Here is a 27,465-nt window from a genome sequence, read left to right on the forward strand (position 1 = left end):
GTTGCAAAATTGTGATTCAAACTGGGTTTTTTCTTGCCTTCTTTTGGATCAACAGCAAAAAACAAATGTGAGGAAGGCTGAACTTGATGGACGCAAGTCTCTTTTCAGCTATGTAACTATGTAACTATGTCTAGTGCTACATACCTCCAAACACCTTAAGTTTCATCAAAGAATTTAGCAAATATTTTTATATATATATATATATATATATATATATATATATATATATATATATACAGGATCCTCTGTGATTGTACTAGAGCCTTTATGACACTATGCATAGTAAATCCGACAGTCTCACTTGATATTGAACCTTCAGTTTCATCAGTGCATTCCATATTGAAGAGCATTCAGTTATGTATCTAGTTATGGCGAGAAAAAAAAAATTCAAACCTAATGCTCAACATCAAAATGTATACACCTTTAATGCTGTTGTTGAGGGTTGGGAATTGTATCATAAATTAACAAATGTCATAATAAAAAAAAAACAAGAAAAAAAAAAACAATTCCAGCTGCTGTAACACCAAAATTTGAATTCAATTTAAGCAGGCAGAGGAAAACCAAAATGAACAAAATACCAATAAATAAAACAAAACAAACAATAAAAAAAAGAAAACAGTGATATTCAGAGAGAACTTTACTGTGCAGGGTAAGCAAGTGCAAAACGGAGTTGGATAAGGATTACTGCATACAGTACCGGTTATACAAATTTTGCAGACATCGTATATATAGAACTGTAATACAAATATACCGTAATCCGCAGTCTGCCCAAACCAACTGTGTTATAAGAAGCTGTTATTGATGTTCTTTTCAACTTTGAAATCTTTCCACATCTGTGTAGATGCTTCTGTATGTTAGAAAATACTTTGTTGGAAGAGGCATGAAAGATCGGTGTACGTTTTTTTTGATTGAATAAAAACATTGATATAATCAAAGCCTGCATGCTATAATCACAAATGGGTAAAAAGCCTCTGCAACACAATGATGATAATGATAAAAAAAAAAAAATCAATATATTTTCGCAACGCATTCATTTGGAATTTAAGGAAGATCTTGATTCCACATAGGTTTTTTGTAGCTCTCGTAGTTTTTGAATTTGATCCAAGATTAGGATGTTTTCCTTATCTATACAAATGCAATATGGTTCCAGAAATAAAAGAGAGGGGTGAATCATCTGTAGTCATCTTGAAGTAAGGTACAGGAAATATTTACACATTTTTCTAGATGGTGCAAATAAAGTTGTAAATCCAGAGGATCGAGCTTTGTATTTTACCACAACAAAAATAAATACATTTAAATGAAATTAAGTACCGGTATATGTTCTAAATGTTTCCACTTTCTTGGCAAAGTCCCAAGGTGTATTTGTTTTTGCGCCCATGGATTGCTTTATTTCACATAGTGAAATCAAAAAGTATTTCATTAAAAAGTCAAAAGTGCAAGTAAAATATCCATTTGGCTTGTAAATCCTTAGTAAATTTGAATATGGCCTCATCTTATATCAGTGGATTCCTGTGATATCCATCCAGGAAAATAGGATTAGGCTCTCGGATGAATCTGAAACATAAACACAAATAACATGCTAATATATTGACAAGGAACTAAATAAATATATATATTATTTGTAATCTATTAATTAAGAGGTATGATTAAGACATGCACTGTCCTTAATCAGCAGAAATACAACTTTAAATTGTAAGAAATGAGGACGTGTTATAGGTGTCTATTCCCTCAACAGTATGTTGAGAACAGACTTGTAAAATTTAGCTGAAAGCAACAGTGCTTGTAGAATAAAAAAGTTGTTTTAAAAAATAAAAATAAAAAATGAAAAAAAAAAATGCCCCTATTGCAATCTGCTGGTGTTTTTGTGTGTCCCTTTCTCTATGATGGATCTAATTATAGGTCTACCGTAAAATATCTAATTATACATCTGCTGTAAAAGTAGGAATGAGCTTAGCGGTTTGGAAGTCTTCTTTTGGAGCGATGATTATGTCACTCAAGCACAGAAGACCTAAACAACAAGAGGAAACTGAGTTGTTTGTAGTAAATTACACTAGACACACTTGACTGGTCATATTTATACTATACATTGACAGCCATTGGCATGCTGTACCTTTCCTTTAAAGAGTGTAGAATGTGTATAAATCATCTAATGTCTAGTGTCTAGTGAAAGGTAGAAGACAGGGGTGTACCTTGTTGCTTCTGATTTTGTGACTAGCTGTTGCTATCAGACAATCACTGGATATACAAGGTGGGGACACTGGTGACAGGGCGAACACTTTGCCTTCTGCACTGCATATCCCTTGATGCTTTGCCATCATTATAGTTGTAACAGCATTATGAGAAATTTAGTCTACAACAGCTGGAGTCCCAAAGGTGGCCAACCCCAGTAAATTTGTCATGAATAGAAACTGATGGAATACACATATTCATGCAAGGAGTGTAAGTATTGTTTCACATCATAGTGAAACATGATGGCATGCCCAAGGTTGTCCAATAATGATAGGATTTGCCTTCCTAGGCTGCACTCATGCTTCACCTCAATGTTCTTTAGTTTCCCAGATACCCTTTACACACAAATACTAACTTATTCCTACTACAAAACCACCAAAATCCTTTTTTTAGGACTGGAACAGGACATGCATGAGACTGTAACATGCACAAAAAACATAGGTAAAATAACCCCACTTACCCAAAATGTGCTGTAGTGTGATTTAGGATAATTAGATCTCTGCGGCGAGATTTTAACACACAATGTTTTTGGGTGTTTTTTTTTTTTTTTTGCTTCCTGGACGTTACTTGGTATTTAATCCTCATACTAACAATCAGATTACCATGCAATGGGTGTCAAAATGCCCAATAAAACACATATTAGTGATTTGTTTTCAGCCTATAATGGTTACTACTGCCCAATAACTTATGATGATCAATAAAGCCAATGGAAATCAATTAAACTTCAGTGGACTGCATCTTGTGTGTGGCTAATATTGCAAACACACACACAGGTCAACTATCATCCAATTAGAGAGCATAGAATGTATCTATAACATACTCAACTAAAGTATAAATATCCCAACAAAACAATTACATCTTGTCTGTGTTTCATGTTATTTAGACTATAACGCAGGTCTAAGGAACACAGGACAGTCACAGAAGGAAGGAAAGGAGAGACAGTGAGAAAGAGAGACAACATGATTTAAACTGCAAGAGGAGGGCAGGAGATTGAGTTACTTGTTGTAAATTACACTAGACATACCTTTGCACATAAAGCACACAATGTATTCAAATTGTGTTTATTAAGTTGGCCAGTAGTGAGATTGTGTTGCATAGCTCTTTAACTCTACCATTTATATCTGGCACAGCATTGCTTTTTTAGCCTTCAATATTGAATTTTGTTCTTGCTTAGTTTTTTAAACATATAATAAATATACCCCCTTTGTAGTACTGGTTAGCATTACCCTCTTAGCACCATCCAAGCCTGTGAAGGAGGCACCTGCATACTGTTTTTACAGAGCCTGTTCAAGGCTCTGGGCCACATGAGTGGTTCTAATTATGATTACATTTGCCACATTGTGGAATATCAGGTGTCTATGTTCTGTTACTCTTTTTTTAACAGGTACCATCTCATTTTATCCCCATCATTATTAAGGAGAGTATTTATATTTCTACTACTTGTCGGATACACTTACTCAAATATTGCACTGTGCTCACTTTACTGTTTGTTTATTTTTATTGTCTATTCAAATAGCGTATGTAGTTATTTTTTGCATGACAGATAATTATCTTTTATTTTATGACACTGTGAGTCAAGAGAATGAAGATAACTGGGAGATTGAGTAAATTGAGGGATTAGCGGATTGTGAGAGTGAGTGAGCAGTGAGAGGAGGGGTGTTGAATGTTTGACCGGAGAGAGGAGGTAGGGTGGGAGAAAGATGTTGAGCAGGTAGAAGAAGGTAATGATAAAAATTAAACATGTCTCATACATATGTGTGCCCCCTTAAAATGTGGGTATATGCATAGTATGTGTGTGTTTGGTGTATGAATATTTGATTTGTGGACACATGTTTTGTGGAAGTATTTTTTTTAAGCATTTCAATTATCTAAAATGTATGAGATGGTTTCGGTGTTAATGTGTATGAAAGAGTCAGTGTGCTTTAAAGGGTGTAAAAAGTGTAAAGTGAGACTAGTGGCATGTGTCGAATGCGGAGCTCCTTACCTTCTCCTAGATGACGGTTTTAGTGGGGGAAAATAAAAATGTCCCCAGCAGTGTTTACTGTGAGCTAAGATACCCTAGCAGTGGTTCTTTTTACCCTTTTTTACCCTAGTTGGGCAGTGATATATTTACCCAATTTGTGTTTGTATGGCAAAAGTGCAAAGTAATGGATGAAGGACAAGGGATATTAAAGGGTTACTCCAACCACCATTTTTGCTTTTAGAAGTGGTCATTGTGGTAGGAGTCAGTATATGCAGTGTTTCAATCTGAGATATTGTGCGCTTGGGGCAAGTTGACTTTAACAGCCCAGAAGTCAATTCCGTACTGCCAAATGTAAATTCTGTGCATAAAATATGTCTGTTCTCAGTGCACACTTTTTCCAGTTTGCCTTCCTATCTCTCTGTCTCCCTCCCTACACTCTCTCCCCTTGCAGACTCAGAGCTTGCCCATGTGTTCTGAGCTGGTTAAATGATGTCCAATCAAAGGTATTATTTCATTAAAAAAATATGTAGTAAAAGTGTTGGAGTAACTCTTTAAGGTTCTAGATTCAGTTTGTGACAAAGTATTTCAAACCCTTCAAAATACATTAAAACCAGCTATTTGACATGTAAATTATTTTTTAAAAAAAATGTGATGATTGTACTCATGTTCTATGGTTTTATGTTGAGTCTATTGCCTGTTCTAGAAGTTGGAACAAAAAATAAATGAAAACACTGTACTGAATAATATTACACAGCAGGTCGTCTTGATTCAGTGGGTAACCGAGGTAAACTGTCAGTTTATGTTAAAGAAAATCTATAGCCTGTTCCAGAAATTGAAAAAAAAAAACACTGTAAGGAATGATATATCTCAGCATGTCTTCAAGATTCAATGGACAACCAAGATATGATGATCCCCCTACACCAGCGCCGTTTCTGAGCAATGTAGCTTGGGTTTCTAGGCAGAGGAACGCATGTCCACAACCATAATTGATGTTCTTTCTTTACCCTACTTACACAAATTATTATTTTATCAGGGGATTTAATATGAGATTACAGAATAAAATTTTTAAGCTCATCCTTGCCCAGTGGTATAAATTATTAAACTTTGTAAAACAACAGCATTGCCTGACCTTGATAGCTGCAACATATTCTTGATATTTATTCTACACTTTGGTAACCAAATTAGTTTTCATTTTTCTTTCTTTTTTTTTAATTTTAGAAAGTCATTTGCTAGCAAGCCAATGCTAAAAAAAAGTGATGATGCAGAAAAATAAAGTCATAATAAAGACATACTTATAAGGAGAGAAGAAACAAACAAAGGAACAGAGTTAAAGGAGGAAGAGTCAGAAAGTGGATGTAGAGCAACTATGTGAAAGAAGGAATAGAGGTGGTTGGCAACTATTTTAGGTCAAGGTTTAGATGGTGGACTGGTGAAATGTCCAATGTCTGGAAAAATGCTCTGTGTCAATGTGTCGTGCAGTATTTAAAAATGAAAAAAATATATTATTAAAGAGTTATATTAAAACATATATCCTGTAAAGTATCCATCGCTCTGGGATATAATGGAGTCCAAACATTTTTTATATAGGTTAGTTAGTATCTACAGCATTAGTATATCCTGAAGTGAAATTCATACTGCTTAAGTTCATATACTAGAGTTGATTAAAGCTCTGGAAATTGTAAATTATTTTATTTTCCCTTATTTAAATATACTCCACCATTAATTTTTTTTTTCTCTGCTATTCGTTTTGAATATATCCTTGGATATCTGAAGGCACAATATCCACCCATCTTTGCCCTGAAAGAGAGATCCCTGGCTGGTTGTTTTTGCTGCTCGCCAATGAATCTCCAAAAAAATGTCAGCGCTCCTTCTCAAAGTTATTTAGAAGTTTACCTACTACACTGGTGTAAGTGTGAGTGTGGTGAATGGAAAAAAAAAAAAAACCTCCAAAAATTACTCAGCTGAGTTGTAGGTTGTTTTTCTAGCAGTGCTATTTTGGCATAAAATCGGTAGTTAATTCGGAATATTTCATTGTTTAGCACAGATATGAATATCCTGAAGAATTCAGTAATAGGTAGTTTGATACATTTTTGTAATTGATTTGGCTCCATTTTCAGATTTTAGCATCATACTTTTTAAGAACGCATTTTGTTCAGAATTTGCATTTAAAAAAAATAAAAAAAATTTGTGTAAACATGGTTTAAATAATAACAATAACAATAATAGTTCAAAAAATACATTTTGTCATTAAGTCAGTGTGTGAACAATAGATGTACCTACGAGGTTTCAGGGCCTCTCAGATGCCATGTTGCCTTGAATCAAGGTGCTCATGAGTGACCCTGAAACTTAAAACAAAATAATGTAAACCGCCTCCTCTAAAAATAAACATAGTACATTATAATTTTTATTTCGTACACCATAATGAGAATATGATAACAAAAAGTAATTTCAAAATATAGGCACACTTGAATTATCATATAATAAAACTATAATCATAGTACAGATGGTCACCCACAAACATTTTGCACATTCAATATACATGTATACATATATTTACTAGGAATCAGACGAATACGTATGGTTGATTTCACTGTATGCATTATAACAATTTTAATTATGTTTACTGTAACCAGTAAACTGTGTGATAAAAAAAAAATTGTTACAAAAATATTTTTCCAATAAATTTTGTCTTGGTTATATTTTATATGTATCACTTCTTAAGCTTAAAATTCTTCAAATCTTCTAGTCATTGTTGTCATGCAATTTTGTATACTTTGTTATCAAAATTATTCAACCCCCAGGTTTATTCCCAATATTTAGAGACAAACAAAAGCAACTGAAATAGCTAAACACAATGAATGTTTTTAACAAATTCAATTCAATATGCAACTTTCCAGTCTCAAAATTATTCAACCCCCTCATGGCAAGCCTCTTTAATACTTATTAGAGCACCCACTTGCTGTTATGACCTGCTGTAAATGAGATGCATAGCCAGATACTAGCTTCAGGCTGCATTCCTGAGGAATCTTAGCCCATTGCTCATGAGCAATAATCTCCACTACCGTAATATTCTTAGGTTTGCATTATGCAACCACCTTCTTCAAATCCCATCAGAAATTTTTCTATGGGGTTTGAGTCAGGTGACTGTGATGGCCACAAGACGTCCTTGGAAATTATTCTTCTGGAATTTGAAGTAAGCTTAGGATCATTGTCTTGTTGGAAGGTCCAATGAAGTCCAAGCTTCAGCTTCCTCACAGACGGCATGACATTTTCTCCTAGAATTTCCTACTTTAATTAATCCATCTCATCTTCCACATGCTGCAGGTTTCCAGTGCCAGAGGATGCAAAGCAGCCCCAGAGCATCACTGAGTCACCACCATGCTTAACTGTCGGCAGAGTGTTCTTTTCAGCATATGCTTCATTCTTCTTCCTCCAGACATACTGCTGATCAATTGAGCTGAAAAGTTCCAGTATTGTTTCATCGCTCCACAGAGCAAACCCAAAACTTCTGTTACTTATTTATATTATTTTGAGCCTATTGGAGACAACTTTTCTTGTGCTTTTTTGTCAGTAGTGGTGTACGTCTTCTGACAAAGTTCTGACATGGAAACCTTCTGCATTTAGTATGCATCTTACTGCACTCACTCAAACCTCAACTGCCTGTTGCCACCAAGTCTTGCTGCATGTCTTTTGCAGCAACTCTAGGGATTTTCACAATCTGCCTTCTCAGAAATCTGGTTGCAGCCATTGATAACTGCCTTTTTTTTTTGCTCCGTCCAGATAGAGTAACTACTGTTCCTTCAACTTTGAACTTTGCTTCCAACAGTATTTTCAGGAACATTCAGTGCCTTCGCTATCTTTTGTTCCCTGCTCCTTGTTTGTGAAAGGTGATGACCCTTTCTCTTAATTTTGTGGAATATATTTTTGAATTAGCCAGATTTCTAACATGCAGTCAAAATTGACACCAACAAATCCCTAGCCAGTTCAGGTATTTTAAAAGTTCCACCTTAAGCACAGGATAAGTCATTATAACTTGACTTTTCAGTTGAATTTGGGAAACCACTTGAAGCATTTGTTGTGTTGAGCTATTTTCATTGTTTTTGTTTGATTTGTTCATTGTAAACACAATGTTGACAACATACCTGATTTTCAATGGAGGCTGAATAATTTTTATTATAACTGGATATATATATATATACACATACACACACACATACACCTTGTCCTGTTGCCTCAATGTGTTAGATTTACATTAGTCAGAATAATATATATATATATATAATACAATCATCAAAAAATAATGAACACATCAGTGACTTTCCTATTAGCGTTGACCCCTTGCCTTTCAATTAACATATTGGCAATACACTAGTGAATGTTGCTTTGTAATAATCTGCTGTTTGTACCCTAATGGTGCTGTGTGTGTATTCAATAGGTCAAAAGAACACTGAGGTGTTCTGGAGTTAAGACTTCTGTATTTGTCCAGAATAATCTATAATATATGGATTACGTATCTTTTATATAAGATTTTCAAAATTAGAGTTAGGAATACGTTTCTGGTTAGTACTAGAATTAGGACAAAGGCTCTTCTAATTTTAGAGTAGCACTGGTACACACATATTGTATTCTACCCAAGAGTGATAGGAGTAAAATTCTCTGGCACAACAAGAATCTTATCCCTCCCTCTTCCCATTTTATATACGCAGCTTATACTTACTCTTGTGGTCTTTATCTTATTGCCAGTGGCACACATCCACCCAGAGTTATCAGGAAGGGTTTTGCATTCTTCTCCCTCTAGGCATGGTTCCATCTCACACCACCACTTTCCAATTACGATGGAAGCTACAACAGAAAAGTGCAATGTTTAAGAAATGCTGACATAATATTTAGACAGATTTTAAGATTTAAAAAAAAGTATTAGAATCCTTATGCTTATTGATAAGCTGTGTGTCACTCTCATTGTGTGAATCACCATGGCTCAATGGGCGAACTATTGATGACACTAATGATCCATCTTTAAAGACCCCTACAAGGTTTCCCTGCACGTCCTTCTGCTGAAAGTGATCCAGCCGGTAGAGCAGGGAAATCAACAGCAGAGAAGTGAATCAATGACTCAATTTTGATTTATTTTTCTTCAAGTCTTGTGAAAGGACCAGGGATAAGACCGAAATGTTGACAGAACATAAATAAAAGGTTTTTGCATTTTTATCAATCAAGACCTGCGAGCACCCACTTTTTCTGGATATATCTGAAGATTATATATATTGTATATATAAAGTCAGGACCCATTTCCGCATTCTTTTATCAGATTTCAGCCATAACATAATGTACAATATATTGTTCTACAAACAAATTATGTGCACCAAATACAAAACCCCCGATAAAAAATAATACTCACCAAAATACCTTGTATTTATTAAAATTTATATCCAGTAGGATTTGGTACTTTCTTTAAATCTGTATTATGAAATCGGATTTTATTTTCTACAAAAATATTCATGCACTTCTGTTTAATAGGACCAAAAATTATTACTAGCCTGAATAAATTAATTTGAGACTAACATGAGATCTGGAATTTATTATTTGCATACATATTAATAATTGTTTTAAGTTGGAGTGTATTTTGTGATTGATAAAGGTGTAAATATTAAAATAAAATAAGGTACACTAATTTAATTAACCATGTATGTTTCGGTATATTTTCAGTAAAAAGTATCTGAAACAATACTACACACAGCTAATATACATGCACCTTAAAGTATTTTCAGAAATAGAGGCAAAAAAGTTGTATTCATAATTCCTTTAAAATTTGTATTAAGAGGGGCGCGGCTCCACCCCACTGTGTCTCTACTTTCGATGGCTCCCACCTGACTCCTGCACCTATCCCAAAGAACTTGCCTGGAAGCACATCTTGTTTGCTCTCACTGGGAATAGGCTGAACTTAGCGAAAGGCTCACTGTCAGAGCTAAGAGCTTAGTTGATGCTGGCAGCGGCTGTTTGGAACAGCTCAGCTCAGCTGGAAAAAAATGCTGTGAACTCTAAGGACTCCTTCCTGCTTTAAATATCCCTGTTGATTGCAGCTTGTCTGTCTTTGGGCTTGTGTTTTTCGCGTATCTGTAGCGGTACTTACCCTTTCCAAGAGCCGGCCGGTGTCCTCTGTTCAAGCCGCACGCGGTCCTGCTGCTGCACGAGCCGCACGCGGCTCATCCGACGGCTGCAACAGGAAGGCGGGCAGTGACCGCGAGAAGCAGTCACGTGTCCCGCCTGACTCTAAGAGCGCACCGCGGGTCTCGGGCGCGCTCTTAAAGGGACAGTGGGAGCCTAAATTGGCAAAGGCCTCCCATTGGTCCCTGTCATGCCACACTCCACATACACTTACCTTTTGGGGGCGTGGATGTGACAGGGGCCAATCAAAATAGATGTTAAGGTATTTATACTCACCTTTTTCCCTTAGTTCCTTGCCCTATCGTGGTTTCTGTTTCAGTTCCCTTTAGCGCTTGTTGTGTTCAGTTGTGTTTCTTCGTACTTGACCTTGGCTTTGTTTCTGACTACGTTTTCTCTTTATCCTTATCTGTTCTGTTTGCCGGCTTGCTGTTTACCGTGTACCAGACCCCGGCTAGTCCTAGTTTTCGCTGTCTCTTTGTGCCCTTGACCTCGGATCGCTACTGACTCTGTACTCCTCTCATATATGTCGAGTCCGGCCATTCTAAGGTCCGGTAGACGTATCTCCCCTCTGTGTTGTCTTCTGTTGAGTTGAATCCTGCATGTTGGGGTATATTTTCGTTACACAATCTCCATGGAAACGGAGATGCCCTGCGATTCAAGCCTCCTATTCATCCGGTTGCTTCCGGGTAGATGATGAAGTGTTCACTTACGGTTTCGGCTTTTTCAGCGTCATGCATTCCACGGTGCGTTCCACCATGGAACAGCGTTTGCAAGTCCTGGCCATGAATTTGAAGATGGATTTCTCGAAGCACCATTTTTAATACATAAAAATAATCTTGTTAACCACCTTATACAACACAAACAATTAGAAAGTGTGCATATATATTTCACTAATGCAACCAATGGATATATTATTCAATATCTATGTTTAGGCAATACATCTATAGTACAAGTTTCTCATTTAAAAGAGAGAGTGATTAAAATCCAAAAAAGACAAAAACAAATAAGGGGTAATATGCATAAAAGGATAAACCAATACTTGAAGAAATAGTTTCATAATATTGTTTAGAAACTAACACTGCTCATGCCTAGATAGCTAGCCCTCTGTAAGAATTATCTTAGTTTTAAGAGATAGGCATGTATTTATAACTCGAATCCTCTATATACCCCAAAATTGTCACAGCACTGTTTCGCCATGCAATCGTCGCCTTATGTTTTCTTAAAAGCTAGCAATAGCTGTTGTGACATTGCCTGTCTGTTTGTACCATTTATACACAACAAAAATAAAGAATTTAAAAAAATTATTATTTTTTTGCATTAGATCCACTATGATCCACTCATGAGCCTGTCATTTTGTGCTGACAAGTCCCAAGATGACCCACCAGAATCGTTTACATAAGCTGATACAAGTGTACTGACGAGTCTCATGTACATAACAGATTTGTTGGATTGAACTAATAGAATTGTTCTAAAACATGTATCCAAGATTCACTGAGCCGGTAAACGTCTCCAAGGAGTAATAAAGATTGTACATTAGATGTACCATCATGAAACAGCAACACCGTACTGATGACTCATAAAATCTGTATATTAGATTCAAAAGTTACCAGTAGAGTTGTACTTTTGAGTCTCAAATAGTATAAATTAGAATCAGTAAAATAATAAAACACTACCAAAAAAGCAGTCAATTGAAACAATGTTCATTTATTTCACATTAAAACTTTTTTTGCTCTGCACAAATTTTGAATTTAAAATTATAACGTAATACTTTTTTTCCCCAAAACGTTCCTATGTAATGCTACCGAAAAAGACACAGCATTACATTTTGCCAAAGGCACGTCAACCAGGTGTCAAACACTAGCATTCAGATTCACAGTTCAATGCCTCGGCAGCTGCCCTGTGACTCACAAATTATATTATTTTGACATTGGGGCAGAAAAAAGAATTTAGAACTTACTTCAAAAAAATTATACTTTTGAGAGTTCATGTTGTTGATTTCATGTTTTTGGTGTCAACCGAGACACTATTAGTAGTTTTTAAAGGGGTTGTGATCTTCTGGTTTCCATCTGGGTGCTCTTGAACTGAAGACACTTTTGGGGAAATCATAAGATCTTGACAGTTTTTTTTTTTACCTGAATTTATAATATCTTGCTACAAAGTGACACCCAAAGGCTCTTAATTTACTATGCTAATTTATACAGATGCTGCTTGTATATTTATGATGCTCTCACTGTGATCTCTAAACTGCATTGAAATATAATCATTGCAAGGTTTAGAATTTCCATATTTTCTAACATGTGCAAATTTGGACAAATGTAATTATCCTTGATGCAGTCTAATTTGTGGCTATGTTTTCACTTTTCTGCATATGGCAAGCTAAATAAATCAGTGGTAAGTAAGTGTGAAGACCAAATCTGGCACAGAAGGAATGGCAAATAAGATCTTTTGTAGAAAAAACAAATCTCAATGAATTTCAGAATTACACCAACACCTTGTATGTACAAGTTAAATATATTTACTGTTATAAAATATTGCAAGTGAACATACCAAGAATTTTCCTTTCTTCCAGTGCGAGGCAAAAGGCTACATGTCTGATCAATAAAGAGGCAAAGTTGTTAAAAAAAAAAAAATAGACTTAACCCAAATAAGGTTTTAGCTGGCTGAACAAAAATGAATTAATCCAGTTTAGAAAAACTGGAAAATTAACCCACAAATTGAGGTCAATATAGTTACCCGTAAAGGGACACTTTAGTCACCAAACTGACTTTAGCTTAATGAAGCAGTTTTGGTGTATAGATCATGCCCCTGCAGTCTTGCTGCTTTATTCTCTTCCATTTATGAGTTGTATCACTGTGATTGTGCAGCCGTAGTCACACCTCTCTGCATGTGTCTTACACAACCTTCCTAAACACTTCCTGTAAATTCATCTAATGTTTACACTTCCTTTATTGAAAATTATGTTTAATTTAGAATGTATTATCTCATGTACTGTTAATAGCTTGCTAGACCCTGCAGGAGCCCCCTACATGAAATTAAAGTTCAATTTGTAGAGCAGGAGATAACTTTTTAAAGTAAGTAACATCTGATTGGAAGTGAAACCATTTTGTTTTCATGCAGGCTGTGTCAGTTACAGCCAGGGGAGATGTGACTAGGGAACAGAACAAAAGTGATTTAACGCCTAATTAGCAGTGAATTGAGCAGTGACATTCCAGAGGCATGATCTACACACTAAAACTGCTTTATTTGGTAAAAAAAAAAAAAAAAAAAAAAACCTGTCACATATTTGGAGAAGACACCATTGAGTAAAATATTGAAAATTACATATAACGTATAAACCTTTTATCATGCAATGCTCTTTTTTTTTTCTTTTAAATTTCTATTAAAGATTTTGAAAAAATTACATTACACCACTTCAGCCCAAGTGAAACCAAAGTAAATATTGGAAATTTTCAGTAGAGATAGAAATATAGTTTTATTTCACCTCTTCTCTTTATGCTTTCCTCTGTGCTGACTGTCAGGTGCAAGGGGTGGGGCTTATTATAATGATTGTCAAGGAGCTAAAATGGAGGCGCCCATTTAGAGGAAGAGGTGTAGATTTCTACATTTCACTGTATTTTACACGCCGTACACGTACATATTGGTTTAATATAGGGACAAGTAAACATAATATAAGAAATTCTGGAAAGGAACAGGTCCCCTTTAACCCAAGACTAAAGTCATTTTCAGGAGAATGAGGCCATATAAAAACTAGCTTATTATATATTTCTATTATACGACTAATTTATAGAGGAAGCTTGTTCGTTAATAAGCAATAACAAAGTAATTTACATTTTATTTACTGAATAAATGAAAAATAAAAAAATAAAAAACTGTTACCATGACTAATAGTCAGTTGTGAGAGTCTCGTGTTTGAATAAAACATGAATAAAACAAGGGTATGTGAAGGTCACTGCGATAGTCTTCGGCATTCAACCAAACAGCGTTTATAACATTTATAAAACGCAACAAAATGCTTTTTACTGCACATTTTATTTCATAAGGTTGCAATTTCGTTGTGATTTTCTTGTTTTTTGTTTTTACATAATTTCACTTCTATGTAGATATGGCTTGATTTGTAATGTTTAGTGATAAACTGCTTCATACAAATGGAAAAAAAACAAAGAATAAAAACAACACTATTGTACTTGGCTGCAATACAAAATTCATACACATGAAAATCCTCAGAGGCAGCGCACTACATCTTAAATTATGTGGACATCATGCTTCTCCAAATGAAAAGAAGATCTGAGGATTTTGCAGAACTTTCTAGGGGCAATTTTCCATTGCATGCTGCATACAAAAATCACAAGACTGTCAAAGCCTGAGATCGTAGGAAACAACTGAACATTTCTTATCATTTTGACTTAATCAAACTGGGAGCATTAAATGTTTGAAAGAGGAATAATGCACATTATTCCAAAACGTCATGGTTATTATAAAGATAATTAGTATTATCTAATGTAAGCTTCATATCAAAGAGCAGATTGCCTGTTTAGCAATTTTGCATGGTTATTGCCGTTTTTAATATATTTGTTGATATGATTTAGGGCTGACATTCTACAGTGTGACTAAAACGTGTTCAACAAAGTCCATTGATCACCAGAGAATAAAAGTAGCAGAAGTTACCGCGCTTGGGAAATAACAAGGCTAGTGGTGTCCAACATTCTGACACTCCCCAATCCTTCTTCCCACTCTTCAATCCTTCTTCCCACTTGATTATTTGTGTTTTAACTATGTAGAAGTGTTAGGAATAATACACTTTATCTATACAATGTTAGTGTATATTCCGCTAGACACAGAGCTACTAACTTTTCTATCTTAGGGTCTTATTTCCTGTTTGACTTATTTCCTGTTTTTAACTTCTGTATTTCTAACTGCATAGTAACATCTATTTTGTAAGTTTGTAGTTACTTCTCTATTTCTAACTGTGTAGTGCAAGGCAATATTACTCCCCCATTACACCTGCAAGCTAGCTATATGTTAAAGCGAAACTCCAGTGCCAGGAAAACGATCCGTTTTCCTGGCACTGGAGGGTCCCTCTCCCTCCCACCCCCCAATCCCCGGTTACTGAAGGGGTGAAAACCCCTTCAGTCACTTACCTCAGGCAGCGACATATCCCACGTCGCTGCCTGCTCCTCCCCCGTCGGCCGGTGGGTGAGACTGATCCCGCCCACCGGCCGAGGAGTCCCAATGCGCATGCGCGGCAATGCCGCGCATGCGCATTGGCGCACCCCATAGGAAAGCATTGAAAATTAATTTCAATGCTTCCCTATGGGGAATAGAGCGACGCTGGAGGTCCTCACACAGCGTGAGGACATCCAGCGACGCTCTAGCACAGATAATCTGTGCTAGGGACCAGGAAGTTCCCTCTAGTGGCTGTCTAGCAGACAGCCACTAGGGGAGGACTTAACCCTGCAAGGTAATTATTGCAGTTTATAAAAAACTGCAATAATTACACTTGCAGGGTTAAGGGTAGTGGGAGTTGGCACCCAGACCACTCCAATGGGCAGAAGTGGTCTGGGTGCCTGGAGTGTCCCTTTAACCCCTTAAGGACCAAACTTCTGGAATAAAAGGGAATCATGACATGTCACACATGTCATGTGTCATTAAGGGGTTAAGATATATTAAGATAAGGTAAACAAATTATGTTATTATTGGATAATGCTCATAAGATCACCCCTGTTTTCATTCAATATAACCTGTTGTACCACCTATTAAACTTCTAAAGTCACCTTGAACCTTACACTGTATTGTCTCGTTCGTTGGGGCTCCTTGCCAGCTGGTTGGGGATAAGGAGAATTCCAGAGAATTCCAAATTGATGAAAGTTCATGGCACAAGAGAGTAAAATTACTGATCCAGAGAATCTTCACTTCCTAACAAGAAGATACCTTTCTGGCAGTATATGGCAGTAGCTCTTCTGTTCATTGTCATAACAATAGGCTTAGTAAAGAATCCTATCATGATTAGGCCCAGTGAGCATGCAAATGACACGTTTTTAGGGTGATCCACTGCTTCTTGGCAGGTCAGTATAATTTCATAAATGCATGTAGGTGCAGAGTATGTCATCTTATACAGAAATGCACACTCTAATGTGATTTATCAAAGGTGAACAGATAGAGCGGTATATTTAATCCAGATATTATACAGACATCTCCTAAAATCCTTTGCACACACCCCCACCCCCGATAAACACACACTCAAACAATGTGTACAAGAGGATGTGCAAATATATGAAAATATATGAACATGCATGTGTGAGTGTGAATGGAATGTTCCGTTCCATAACATAATGGCACTGTACAAATGGAAGAATTGAGTGGGCACAAAATGTATCTCTGTACCCAGCCCAGACAATAAAGCACAGCCATAGAATCCTAAAACTGAGATATGGACGTCAGACTTTTATGGGCAAGCTTTTTTCGGTTCTTTCAAACAAAATATTCCGAACTGAAAATTTTGTTTAGGACCTCAGATGTGTGCTGGCTCGGTTTGGACAAAATTCAGTTGTGAAAACCAAAATTTTGCTGAACTAGATGATACTAGCCAGGTGCCACATTAAAGGGACATTCTGGGCACCAATACAACTAATGTATTTGATAGGTTTTGGATAGATTTTTGCATACCACATGCCCACTAACTCCAGAAAAAAATACTTCCTTATCAAATGTATGCACACAACTCAGCCACTGGCAGTACAGTTTTTAAATAGTTGCTTGTGCTACTAGTGGGCACATATTTAACACAAAATTCCAAAGCAAACAGCCATTGACCATAGTAGCATCCCCTGGATGTTGGGCAAAGGTAACATCCCCAGGACATACTTGGAAACCGGAAAAATCAGAATGTATTTTTCCTGGTTAAACACTTTATTATTATTATTATTATTATTATTATTTCAGTTGCTTTGGAAAAAGGACAGGATTTTGTTTTATTTGGCTGAGATGCCAATTATCCCAAATTCAGACAAATGAATTCTTCTGTTGAAAATGATTCTCCAAGTCTAGAACATACAGTAAATTGCTAAAAAACAAACAAACAAACAACCAAGCATATATATATATACAGGGCCGCCATCAGAAATTGTGGGGCCCCTAACAAAGCACAAGGTCTGGGCCCCCGGTGCCTGCCTCCAAGCCCCGCCTCCAAATCCCGCCCACAGAAATACACACACACAGACACAAAAGGACACAGACACACACAGAGAAAGATACACAAATACTGAAACAGACATACACACGTTTAGACACATACACAGATACACACACATACTGACATAGACATACATACATACATACTGAAAAACAGATATACATACAAATATACATACAAAAACGTACATACATATTGACATACATACATACTGATATACATACATACACACACAGATAGATATATACATACACAGATACATACAGACATACTGACATACACACACACACACACACAGACATGCATGCGTACTGACATTCATGCTAATAGATAGATATATACATAGATACTGACATACACACACACAGACATACATACATACAGACATACACACACACATACAGACATATATACATACAGACATACACATACATCACACAGACATGCATACACATACATCACACAGACATACATCACACAGACAGACATACATCACACAGACACACACAGACATACATGCATACTGACATACACACACACAGACAAACATACATACTGACAAACAGACATACACTTAGACATATATATATACACATTCTGGATATATAATCCTGATATTTACAGAGTGAGTGTAGCAGGAAGTGGAAAAGAGGGAATAAGACAGAGGGACAGTATTTAAGCTCTAAAACTGTAAGAATAAGAGTTCACCAAATCCTATAAAAACTTGCAAACAGTACACAGTAAATGTGGGTATCCGGGAGCTTAAAAAGTTAAATAACAATGAATAAAAATAAATATAAATATAAAGTGCCGATATGAATTATACTTTTCTTATACCCAAGTATGCAAATTGTTAAAGACATATAGGGAACAGCAGATACATTGCTTCTCAGTCTCTCAAACCATATAAATATAACAGTCCATAAGATAATCACTTGAGTAAATATTTCAGTCCCAACAGTGTTAAGAGTCTCTTATTATGTATCATGAACAACCTATGTCCTGCTTGCATAAACAATACAGGATTAGTTAGGTCCTTATATACAGACTGACATATACACACACACAGACATGCATACTAGCATACATACATACATACATGCAGACACATACATATACATACTGACATACATACATATACACACACAGACATACATACATACATACACATATACATACACATACACACACACACATATACATATACATACTGACATACATACATGCAGACACATATATACATATACACACACAGACATACATACATATACATATACATACACATACACACGCACACACACACACACACACACACACACATATACATATACATACTGACATACATACATGCAGACACATATATATACATATACACACACAGACATACATACATACATATACATACACATACACACACACATATACATATACATACACACACACCTCATTTACCAGCCACCCTCATCTTACCTTTAAGTGGCAGGAGGGTGGCTGGGGATGATGGGAGTGGATGCCTCTGGTGTCCTCTGGTGTCCTGTCCTGTCCTGTCCTCTCATCTCAACTCCTCTCCTCTGCCTCTCCCCCCGCGCGGAGTTAGCTGGGAGGAAGTGACCGGCCGTCACTTCCTCCCAGCAGCACTTGCGGTGTGGCCGCAAATTTTTTTTAAAGGGGCCCGGTCGCGCAATTACCCGGCCGCAGCGCTGACCGGGCCCCTGAAGATATAGGGCCCATCGGGTGGCCCTAAATGCTTGGGCCACCTGATGGGCCCCAGTGCAGATGCACCTGCGGCAGTTTCGCCGCTCCACGTGGGGCCCGGGCGGCCGGGCCCCCCAGGGCCGCCGGGCCCGTGACAACTGTCACGGTTGTCACCCCCTGATGGCGGCCCTGTATATATATATATATACACACACATATACACTATATATAAAATGTACCATATAATAGCAAGTAGCTCAGTGCCAAACTACATTTTAACAGTAGATCACAATCCCTCTTTATACAGACAAGGCATGTTGGGAGAGTACACAATTCTAATTATACCTAATGGACCATTGTGCTGAACTATCCTAAAATATGAGCAATAAACAGAACATTCCATTGGTTATCCAGGTGATTGGTTCACTATTAGAACTCTGCTGCAGAATGGATTACTTCCACTGTACTTTAAAGGTCTATGTATGAACTTTTAACATGGATTTTAACACAACTTTGTAGTCCACGTCTTTTATAAATGCCCTCTTTTGAAAGGGTAAAGTAATAAATGATAACTTACTTAGAACTTTGACCAGAATTAATTTAAAAAGTTTAGTGCCTGCACTATATACATGGCTTTTAATTAGGTGACACGTCCTTTATTTGTAATATAAATCATAAAACTCAAGGAAAGGCAAGGAGCCCATCTTTCATACCAAGATTTTTTATTATTAAATATGCTTAGACAGTCTGTGACATTTACATGCTGCTAGTTAAAGGGAATGATCTCAGTATTGAAGGGAATGTGTGATATGTCTTAACAAGTGAGGTTACAAAATAGAAAGGGTGGGATCCTTAACCCCTTAAGGACCCCTGCTGTACTAGGTACGTCCGACCAGAAATGGTCCTTAAGGATTGCGGAAGTACCTAGTATGTCCGCTGCAAATATGAGCGCTGGATCGTGATCACTTCCAGCAGCTCTAAGGGTATTGCATCCTGCAAAACCTCTCCTGACTATGGGGCCACCAAGTGATCGCTCCCGGCAGTGTAGCAGAGCATTTGAAGCCATCGGGCAGGCTTCCGATGCTGTGCCTGTGTGCTTAGTGCCTCGAGGTGTCGAGGCACTCAGTGAAGACTTAAATAAAATCAATTTTAACAAATGAATAAAATGCATTGTGGCTTCCAATATATGCAGTGCATCATGGGGCTTCTGGGGTCATTCAATCAGCCCCTATAATAATATTTATTATTACTATGATCCCCATTTGTCTGGTCAGGTTAATATTAGTAAATATTGAATCTGATAAGTGTGGATCTTTCTCCCTCTCTTCACTTGTGTTTTAGTGAGTGAGAGAGATCTGTGTTTAGGTAGAGAGATTTAGGTAGTTTTAGGTAGGGATTTGTAAAATTGTGAGACCCAAAGGCTCAGAGTTGGGGCTACCCACTTTATTTTTAAAATCCCCCCCACTGCGGCAAAGCAGAATCCTCAGAAAAGATACAGAGTCTGTTTCAAGAGGGGGCAGAGATAAGACACCATCTTTTACTGTCCTGATTGCCCTGGACAGCCTGGACTCTGCATTGGGAACTGCTTCAAGCAATACCACACACTGGTCCGTTTTTAATTTATTTATTTTTTTGTTACGTTTACTGTTCCTGAGTTTGTTTATTTTACTTTTACTGTGCCAGACTATTTTTATGATCAACCTATGCATGAGGGCATGAGTGTACTCAGGAGGCCTTGAAAAAACAACCTAGAGAGTTTTCTTGCAATAACCAACAACATGCTCCCCTCAATCACACACAAATGTGTGTGTAAAAATTAAAATTGAAAAATTATGACCACACATTTTCTCCAATTTTTTTGGCTAAAACGGTTGCATGAAAGGCATTAAAACACTCCATATACAATACCTTGGGCAATAAAATAACTTGGGATATGTAAAAAGGCCCCAAAAAGAAGATAGGCAAAGAAGATATGTCAAATTTGAAAAATACATGTCAGACGTTTGACATTGCACACCCCAAACAACCAAACAAACCTATGCATTGGTGGTATCACTGTACTATGGAGATGTTGCTGAACACATATTGGGGTGTTCTTTGTCAGTAACACCTAACAGGAACTGAGAATCCATGCCTAAAGTACAATGAGAGAGAAAAATAACACAAACAATGACTACCCAAAAGTTTGACAAAGAGTGGTGGTAGAATTAGTGCATGGAAAGTATTAAAGTACCACCATTTGAAATACCCTAGGGTGTTTACTTTTCAAAAATATATGGTTTGATGGGGGGTAAATTACATTGTCCGGCTTCAAAAATTTCCCAATTAGGACATGGGTGCATGATGACCAGCTGTGAAAATTCCAAGTCAAGAGCACTCTTGCACTCTTGCTCTTGACAAAGGCGCAACGCCAGCGCCGAAACGCCCGTTGAGTTATTACTAATTATTACTAATTTTGACGTTCATTATCTTCCCTAGAAGGGACCAATAAAAATTTATTATTTTACATATATTTCATTCATGTTCTATACTGGCAATTTTTAGCCATGATTATGAACAATTCTGTTCTGGGGTGTAGAGACTGATAATTGGGAGGACCTCTCTGTAATCCCTCTTTCAGTCTCTTCGTTTTTACATGTGAAGGGTTATTCAGGAATTCTTTGCATCAGTGTTTTTTGGCGGTTGCGTAACATATTTTGGGGGTCAAAGCTAGAAAAAGTGTGTTTTTTAAAAGATTTTCATCGTATTTTTTTTTAAATTTGTATTTTTTTATTTTGAAAATATCAACGTGTACATTTATGCAGTATATGCGGTTATGTAATTAACATAGTTATGCAATATATTCAGTAGTACAATATATTAGTAATGCAGTAGTGTGGTCATGCATCATCTTTGTAGCACCATCTATCTAGCACTGTAGTATGTCTAACACTGTGACTTGTGAAGTGCTGCTGTTCATGTAGATATGTAACATATTTAGCAACTCTATAATACATTTATGGCAAGTAATGCGATATTTTTGAGAGTGCAGCATGTCTAGCGATGCTATATGTGTAGTAATGCCATTTATACACTTATGCAGTATAATTAGTGATGTCATTTGTTAGTAAGCAGTATATTTAGGTAGGTTCATTTGGGGTGTATATAGGAAGTCTGTGGGTTATGCAGGTCTCTGTTATGATTGTCCCTTAGGGGTGTCTGTTTGGTACTTAGCGGGGCACCAGATAGACGTCATATCTGTCTCTGTGGTTTTCCTCGGGATCAGCGGCCGATCTTTGGTGGGTCAGCAGGTCAGGTTTGTTTACCATAGGGAGTCTCTGTTGGTGACCGTTTTTGTTTGGTGATTTTCATCATATTTTATATTTTTTTTACAGTAAATTATAGGATATTATGAAAATAATGGTATCTTTAGAAAGACCATTTAATGACAAGACAAACTGTATATAATATGTGTGGGTACAGTAAATGAGTAAGAGGAAAATTACAGCTAAACACAAACACCACAGAAATGTAAAAACAGTCCTGGTCCTTAACGGTAAGACAATTGAAAAATGGTCTGATCACTAAGGGGTTAACTGAAAGATATATGCAGATGGCCAAAGTGTTAAACAATAACTTAATAAAATTAAAAAAAACAGTTTCACAAGAAATTATATAAAACTTTTTTAGTACTGATTTCTCCTGTGCTATAGTTCGTCAAACATTGTATTACAGAGCCTTATTTTAACATGAGACTAATTTTATCTACACATTACACTAGGTAATTTAAAAAAAAGTGTAACCTGATGTCTTGTTCCGATATCTAGTGGTTAACTAGCCACATCAATGTTCCATGTGGACTATGCCTAGCAAGAAACCATTGCTGGCAGGGTCCCCCCACAGCCTACAAAGAATGTTGGGGGGTTCAGGTGTAACTGAAACCGAAAGGGTACACATACAGACTCAAAACATTAAAGTGGGCGATGAGTAATCTTTTAAGTAATCTGTTTTAGGATGTTTTGCTCACAGGAATAAACCCAGCAGATTAGTCATGTAGGCAAGTGCCCTCCATGTGGCTATCTTGCAACCAAATACTAGAGCTAGTATTGAGATAAACTATTTAAAAATATATATATCTTTCTATTCATATATTTGCTAATATTATCCTTACCTTTTGTGTCACTTTACCCTACTCTCTTCAGTATGTAAACTAATTGAGCAGATCCTTCTGTTCCTGTGAGTCCAACTTGTCTGGTTACAATTACATGTTTGTTAGTCCACCCATTGTAAAGCACTCCAAACATGTTTTGACTCTATATAAATAATAATAATAATAATGATAATAATTTGGCCAACACAATATATAATTACAATTAGTGGCAGATTGTCCATTCACTCTGAGATCCAGGGGATAGACACTTTCTAAGACAATTTGTATACCTTGTGAAATTTGTCTTTTTATCCTATGATTTTGAGAATTTTTTTTAAATTCCCCATTTACCAAGATTATCTGTCTATGCATTCAGAGACACTGTTAATTGTCCAATTTACCCGGAGACACCAAAATAGTCCATCCATGTTTAGCATACTCATATCTGGTGGAAATTATGGGGATATAGCTGGAATGAACCAATGGTGGATCCCAGTTTCAGACACAATATCTAGAAGTATGTGTTGCAAGCAATTGTTTTGTAGCTAGTGATCCATGTTTTATGTGACAATAATGTCACCTCAGATTTATGGACGTATAATGAACACAAAGTTAGATATCTCCACAACCCTTGAGATGAATTGTTTTTCCGAAACATAGTTACATGTTTCACCATTACTAAGCTTTTATATTACATGTTTTTTTACGTATATGTCCAGTGTTAGGCAGGCCTCAGGCAGGATATGGTATTTGTAGTTGACGCCATTAATTCTTCTCTTCTCTCGATATGCAAGCAGAGGAGCTGGAGAGGTAGAATCACACTGTTTCTGTCTCCTCAGTTCCTCCAGTATAACATCATTATAGAAAAATGGCTGAATTAAAATAGGAGCTGCAGTCTGCTAACTCCCATTAATCTTGGGAAATCAAAGGCATATAGGTCCTGGCTGTGAACAGGGGTGCTCATTGACTGACATTATGGAGAATTGGAGATTAAACCCAAATGGCATAATCCACCATAAGCTACATTACTTAAAATATGATTTACACATCGAAACAATGTACCTACACCAAATTGTTCATTGTTTCATGTTGCCAGATTTAAAATGCAAATTCATGGTTTTCTCCAGCACATAAGAATAAGAATTATCCATTACCAAAGAGAATTCATATATGCATGACTTAATTTGTTTGCTATATTGCTATGTCCTATACCGTGCAAAGTGGGAATCTTTGTGTGTTATCATCTGCTGTTTTCCTCATTACAAAGCTGTTTGTAAAAGGCAAACCCTCTTGTCATGCTGGATTCATAACAAGCAAAGCATTGCTTTTATCATTACTAGCATCATTACTATGTGACTGTAGCCTTTATAGGTCGTGGGGAGTGGGGGGCCTCAAAGAGGGAGCTGTGTATTATTTTTTTCAAGCTATTCCCTGCAATCTTTAATGGGAATCTATTTCTAAAGCATCCTAGGCATTTTTATTCTGCTGTAATATTTCAGACCATTCCATGACAAAAGGTACTTGAAACACAAAAAATGTTGCCATGTTGACCAATACTCAAACTAGCATGGGAAACACAACTTTAAATATAGGTGAAGAACAATGTTTGTGAAGAACAATGTGCTATTCTTTGTTTAATTCCCTTCTATATTTTGCTTTTCACAAACACATATCAACATGTTCTTTTGTTCTGATATCCATCTGATCCCTCCATCCTTTGTTGAATCTAAATTCCTTATTTTATTATTCTTGCACGTGAATATTTTTTAGACCCTTTACATGCCTTTCTGGAATGCTGGTAGATGTCTGTGATTAAAAGCCAGATAGTAAGTGGGGGATCTAGAAATATCGCCTGACGCCTGCTCTATATTATCGGTTAAAGGAACACTCGATGGAAAAATAGCAGTTTAGTTGGTGTACTCGCACATAAAACATGGATTTAATTATTTGTCAAGGGGTTGGTGTGGTGCCTTGATGTTCCTTAGGAGATGTATGTAATGAAAAAAAAAAGAGAAAAGGCAGAAACGAATGGTGCATTATATCTTGATATTCTTGGAGGAGGCAGAATTGAGTACACTTACACTTTTCTGGAGCTTCCTTCTAGTGTAGTATATGCTCATTGGACATAAAAGGTAAAACAGATAAAATATAATATAGTGTAGTATATTGCATACAGTACCTGGAAAATAGATAGGTGTAGAATATTACACTCATGTTAAGGAGCCTCCTATATCGGCTCCTATAATGTGGAGTGAAGTGGTATGATCCCCACTCATGGATGGATATCTTACTCAATTTTACCTCCTCCAAGAATATTAAGATATACTGCACTATTAGTTTCCGTCTTTTCTTAGTTTTTTTTCATTGCATACATCTCCTAAGGAACATCAAGGTGCCACACCAACCGCATGGCAATATTTGACATGAATTTAATTGAAAACGAGAGAAATCTCAATGTATCTTTCCTGGTAAAATATTTTATAAATAAATAAGAGAAACACCAGACCTAGGTGTTAGGCTGCCACTGTGAATGATACTAGTGTCTACAAGCGCTGAAGTCTCTTGCCTTTTTTAGCAGCATGTAATTATCTGTGTGCATGTTTGTTTGGGGTATGTGAAATCTTAGCTTGCAATAGCTGCATATCTAGTATGTGCATGGATTGAAAACACTCACCTACCATGGCACAGAGCACAGACTTTCTCTTCTGTTCCCGAGAATGCCCAATCAGAGGCTTGTCATTGAGCGGTTATATAATTTAATTTGTAATTACAGTTTCAAAGACAGGCACTTTGGACAAACAACTGCCTCTTCAGCGCCAGGGACAGATTTATTCTTCTGCCCCAAGACCAGTTTCCTCAATACACCCCTTGCCACCAACCCTTAGCCACAAATGAAAAAATATGTTAACGGTTAACCCAACATCACACAGCATATTCCCCCAAATCATTCTTTTAATCAATAATTGATAGAAGCTTTGTTTTAAGGGATTTAGATGTTTGCTATAACCTGCCCCGTGATAACCGATTTTTTTGGTTTTTTTTAGCAGTTATTGATTTAATGAAACTCTAAAACTCACAGTCAGGGCTGGATTCTCCTATAGGCTAACTAGGCTTCAGCCTAGGGCCTCAAGATCAAGAGGGGCCTGCATTTAAATTGTTAGCAAAATTAAAATTACACTATTCTAAAAACAGTGAACACTAAAACACTGAACCGAAAATAAGGAGAAATTCTACGCATATGATATGACCAGTGGCGTACTAAGGGGGGGGGGGGGGGGTGGGCGGTCCGCCCCGGGTGCCACTTACTAGGCGATCGCCGAGACCGGCGGTCTGCAGCTCCGCAATGTGCAGAGCTGCAGACCATGGATCTCGCGTTCACTGCCCAATCAGAGCGTTGCCACGGGTTACCACGGCAACGCTCTGATTGGGACTTGCGAGATCCATGGTCTGCAGCTCTGCGGAGCTGCAGACCGGAAATGAGGGCCACCGGACCACCAGGGACCCCACCGGACCACCAGGCAGCCCCCACTGGACCACCAGGAATTTAAGGTAATTTTTTTAGTCACCCCCCCTCTCCTCATCACCCCCCTCCCTCTCACAATCACCCCCTCTCCTCATCACCCCCTCCCTCTTACAATCACCCCCCTCTCCTCATCACCCCCCTCCCTCTCACAATCACCCTCCCTCTCACAATCACCCCCCTCCTCATCACCCCCTCTCTCTCACAATCACCCCCCCTCTCACAATCATTCCCCCCTCTCCTCATCACCCCCTCCCTCTCACAATCACCACCCCCCCTCTCTCATCTCGACTTTTTTTTATTTATTATCCGTGCCACATTTTTTATAAAGGTTAGTACCAATCACAACATGTTTCATTTAACATATTGATATATATCACAGTAATGATGTATTTTATTGTCTCTCATGTAATTTACAAACTTAAACATGGGAGGTTAAAGGGCCTCATAAGTGGAATAGCCTAGGGCCTCTTTTCATCTAAATCCGGCCCTGCTCACAGTAATGTACAGTGTGTATGAATGTACCACAGAGCTTCTCTATGTGAGGTTGAGTGTGATGTGTGTAGGGTTTATGT

General features: G+C 37.2%; 1 protein-coding gene across 4 annotated transcripts in view; it reads right to left on the reverse strand.

Moving 5' to 3' along the window:
* Positions 1-562: 562 nt before the first annotated feature.
* Positions 563-27,465, reverse strand: part of TAFA1 (TAFA chemokine like family member 1) — a 509,292-nt gene continuing 482,389 nt past the window's right edge. For 2 of the 4 annotated variants that reach the window (XM_063426809.1, XM_063426808.1), the window contains exons 5-6: positions 8,910-9,034; positions 563-1,554 (exon numbers count right to left, since the gene is read on the reverse strand). In XM_063426809.1, the coding sequence (XP_063282879.1) occupies positions 1,537-1,554; positions 8,910-9,034 (143 nt within the window). In that variant the 3' untranslated portion in view covers positions 563-1,536. Of the gene's footprint in view, positions 1,555-6,468; positions 6,538-8,909; positions 9,035-27,465 lie in introns of all 4 variants that reach the window. The other 2 variants (XR_010084030.1, XM_063426807.1) reach the window with 2 other exon arrangements.

This window comes from Pelobates fuscus, chromosome 7, assembly GCF_036172605.1.
Source record: "Pelobates fuscus isolate aPelFus1 chromosome 7, aPelFus1.pri, whole genome shotgun sequence".
In the NCBI taxonomy this organism is placed as follows: domain Eukaryota; kingdom Metazoa; phylum Chordata; class Amphibia; order Anura; family Pelobatidae; genus Pelobates; species Pelobates fuscus.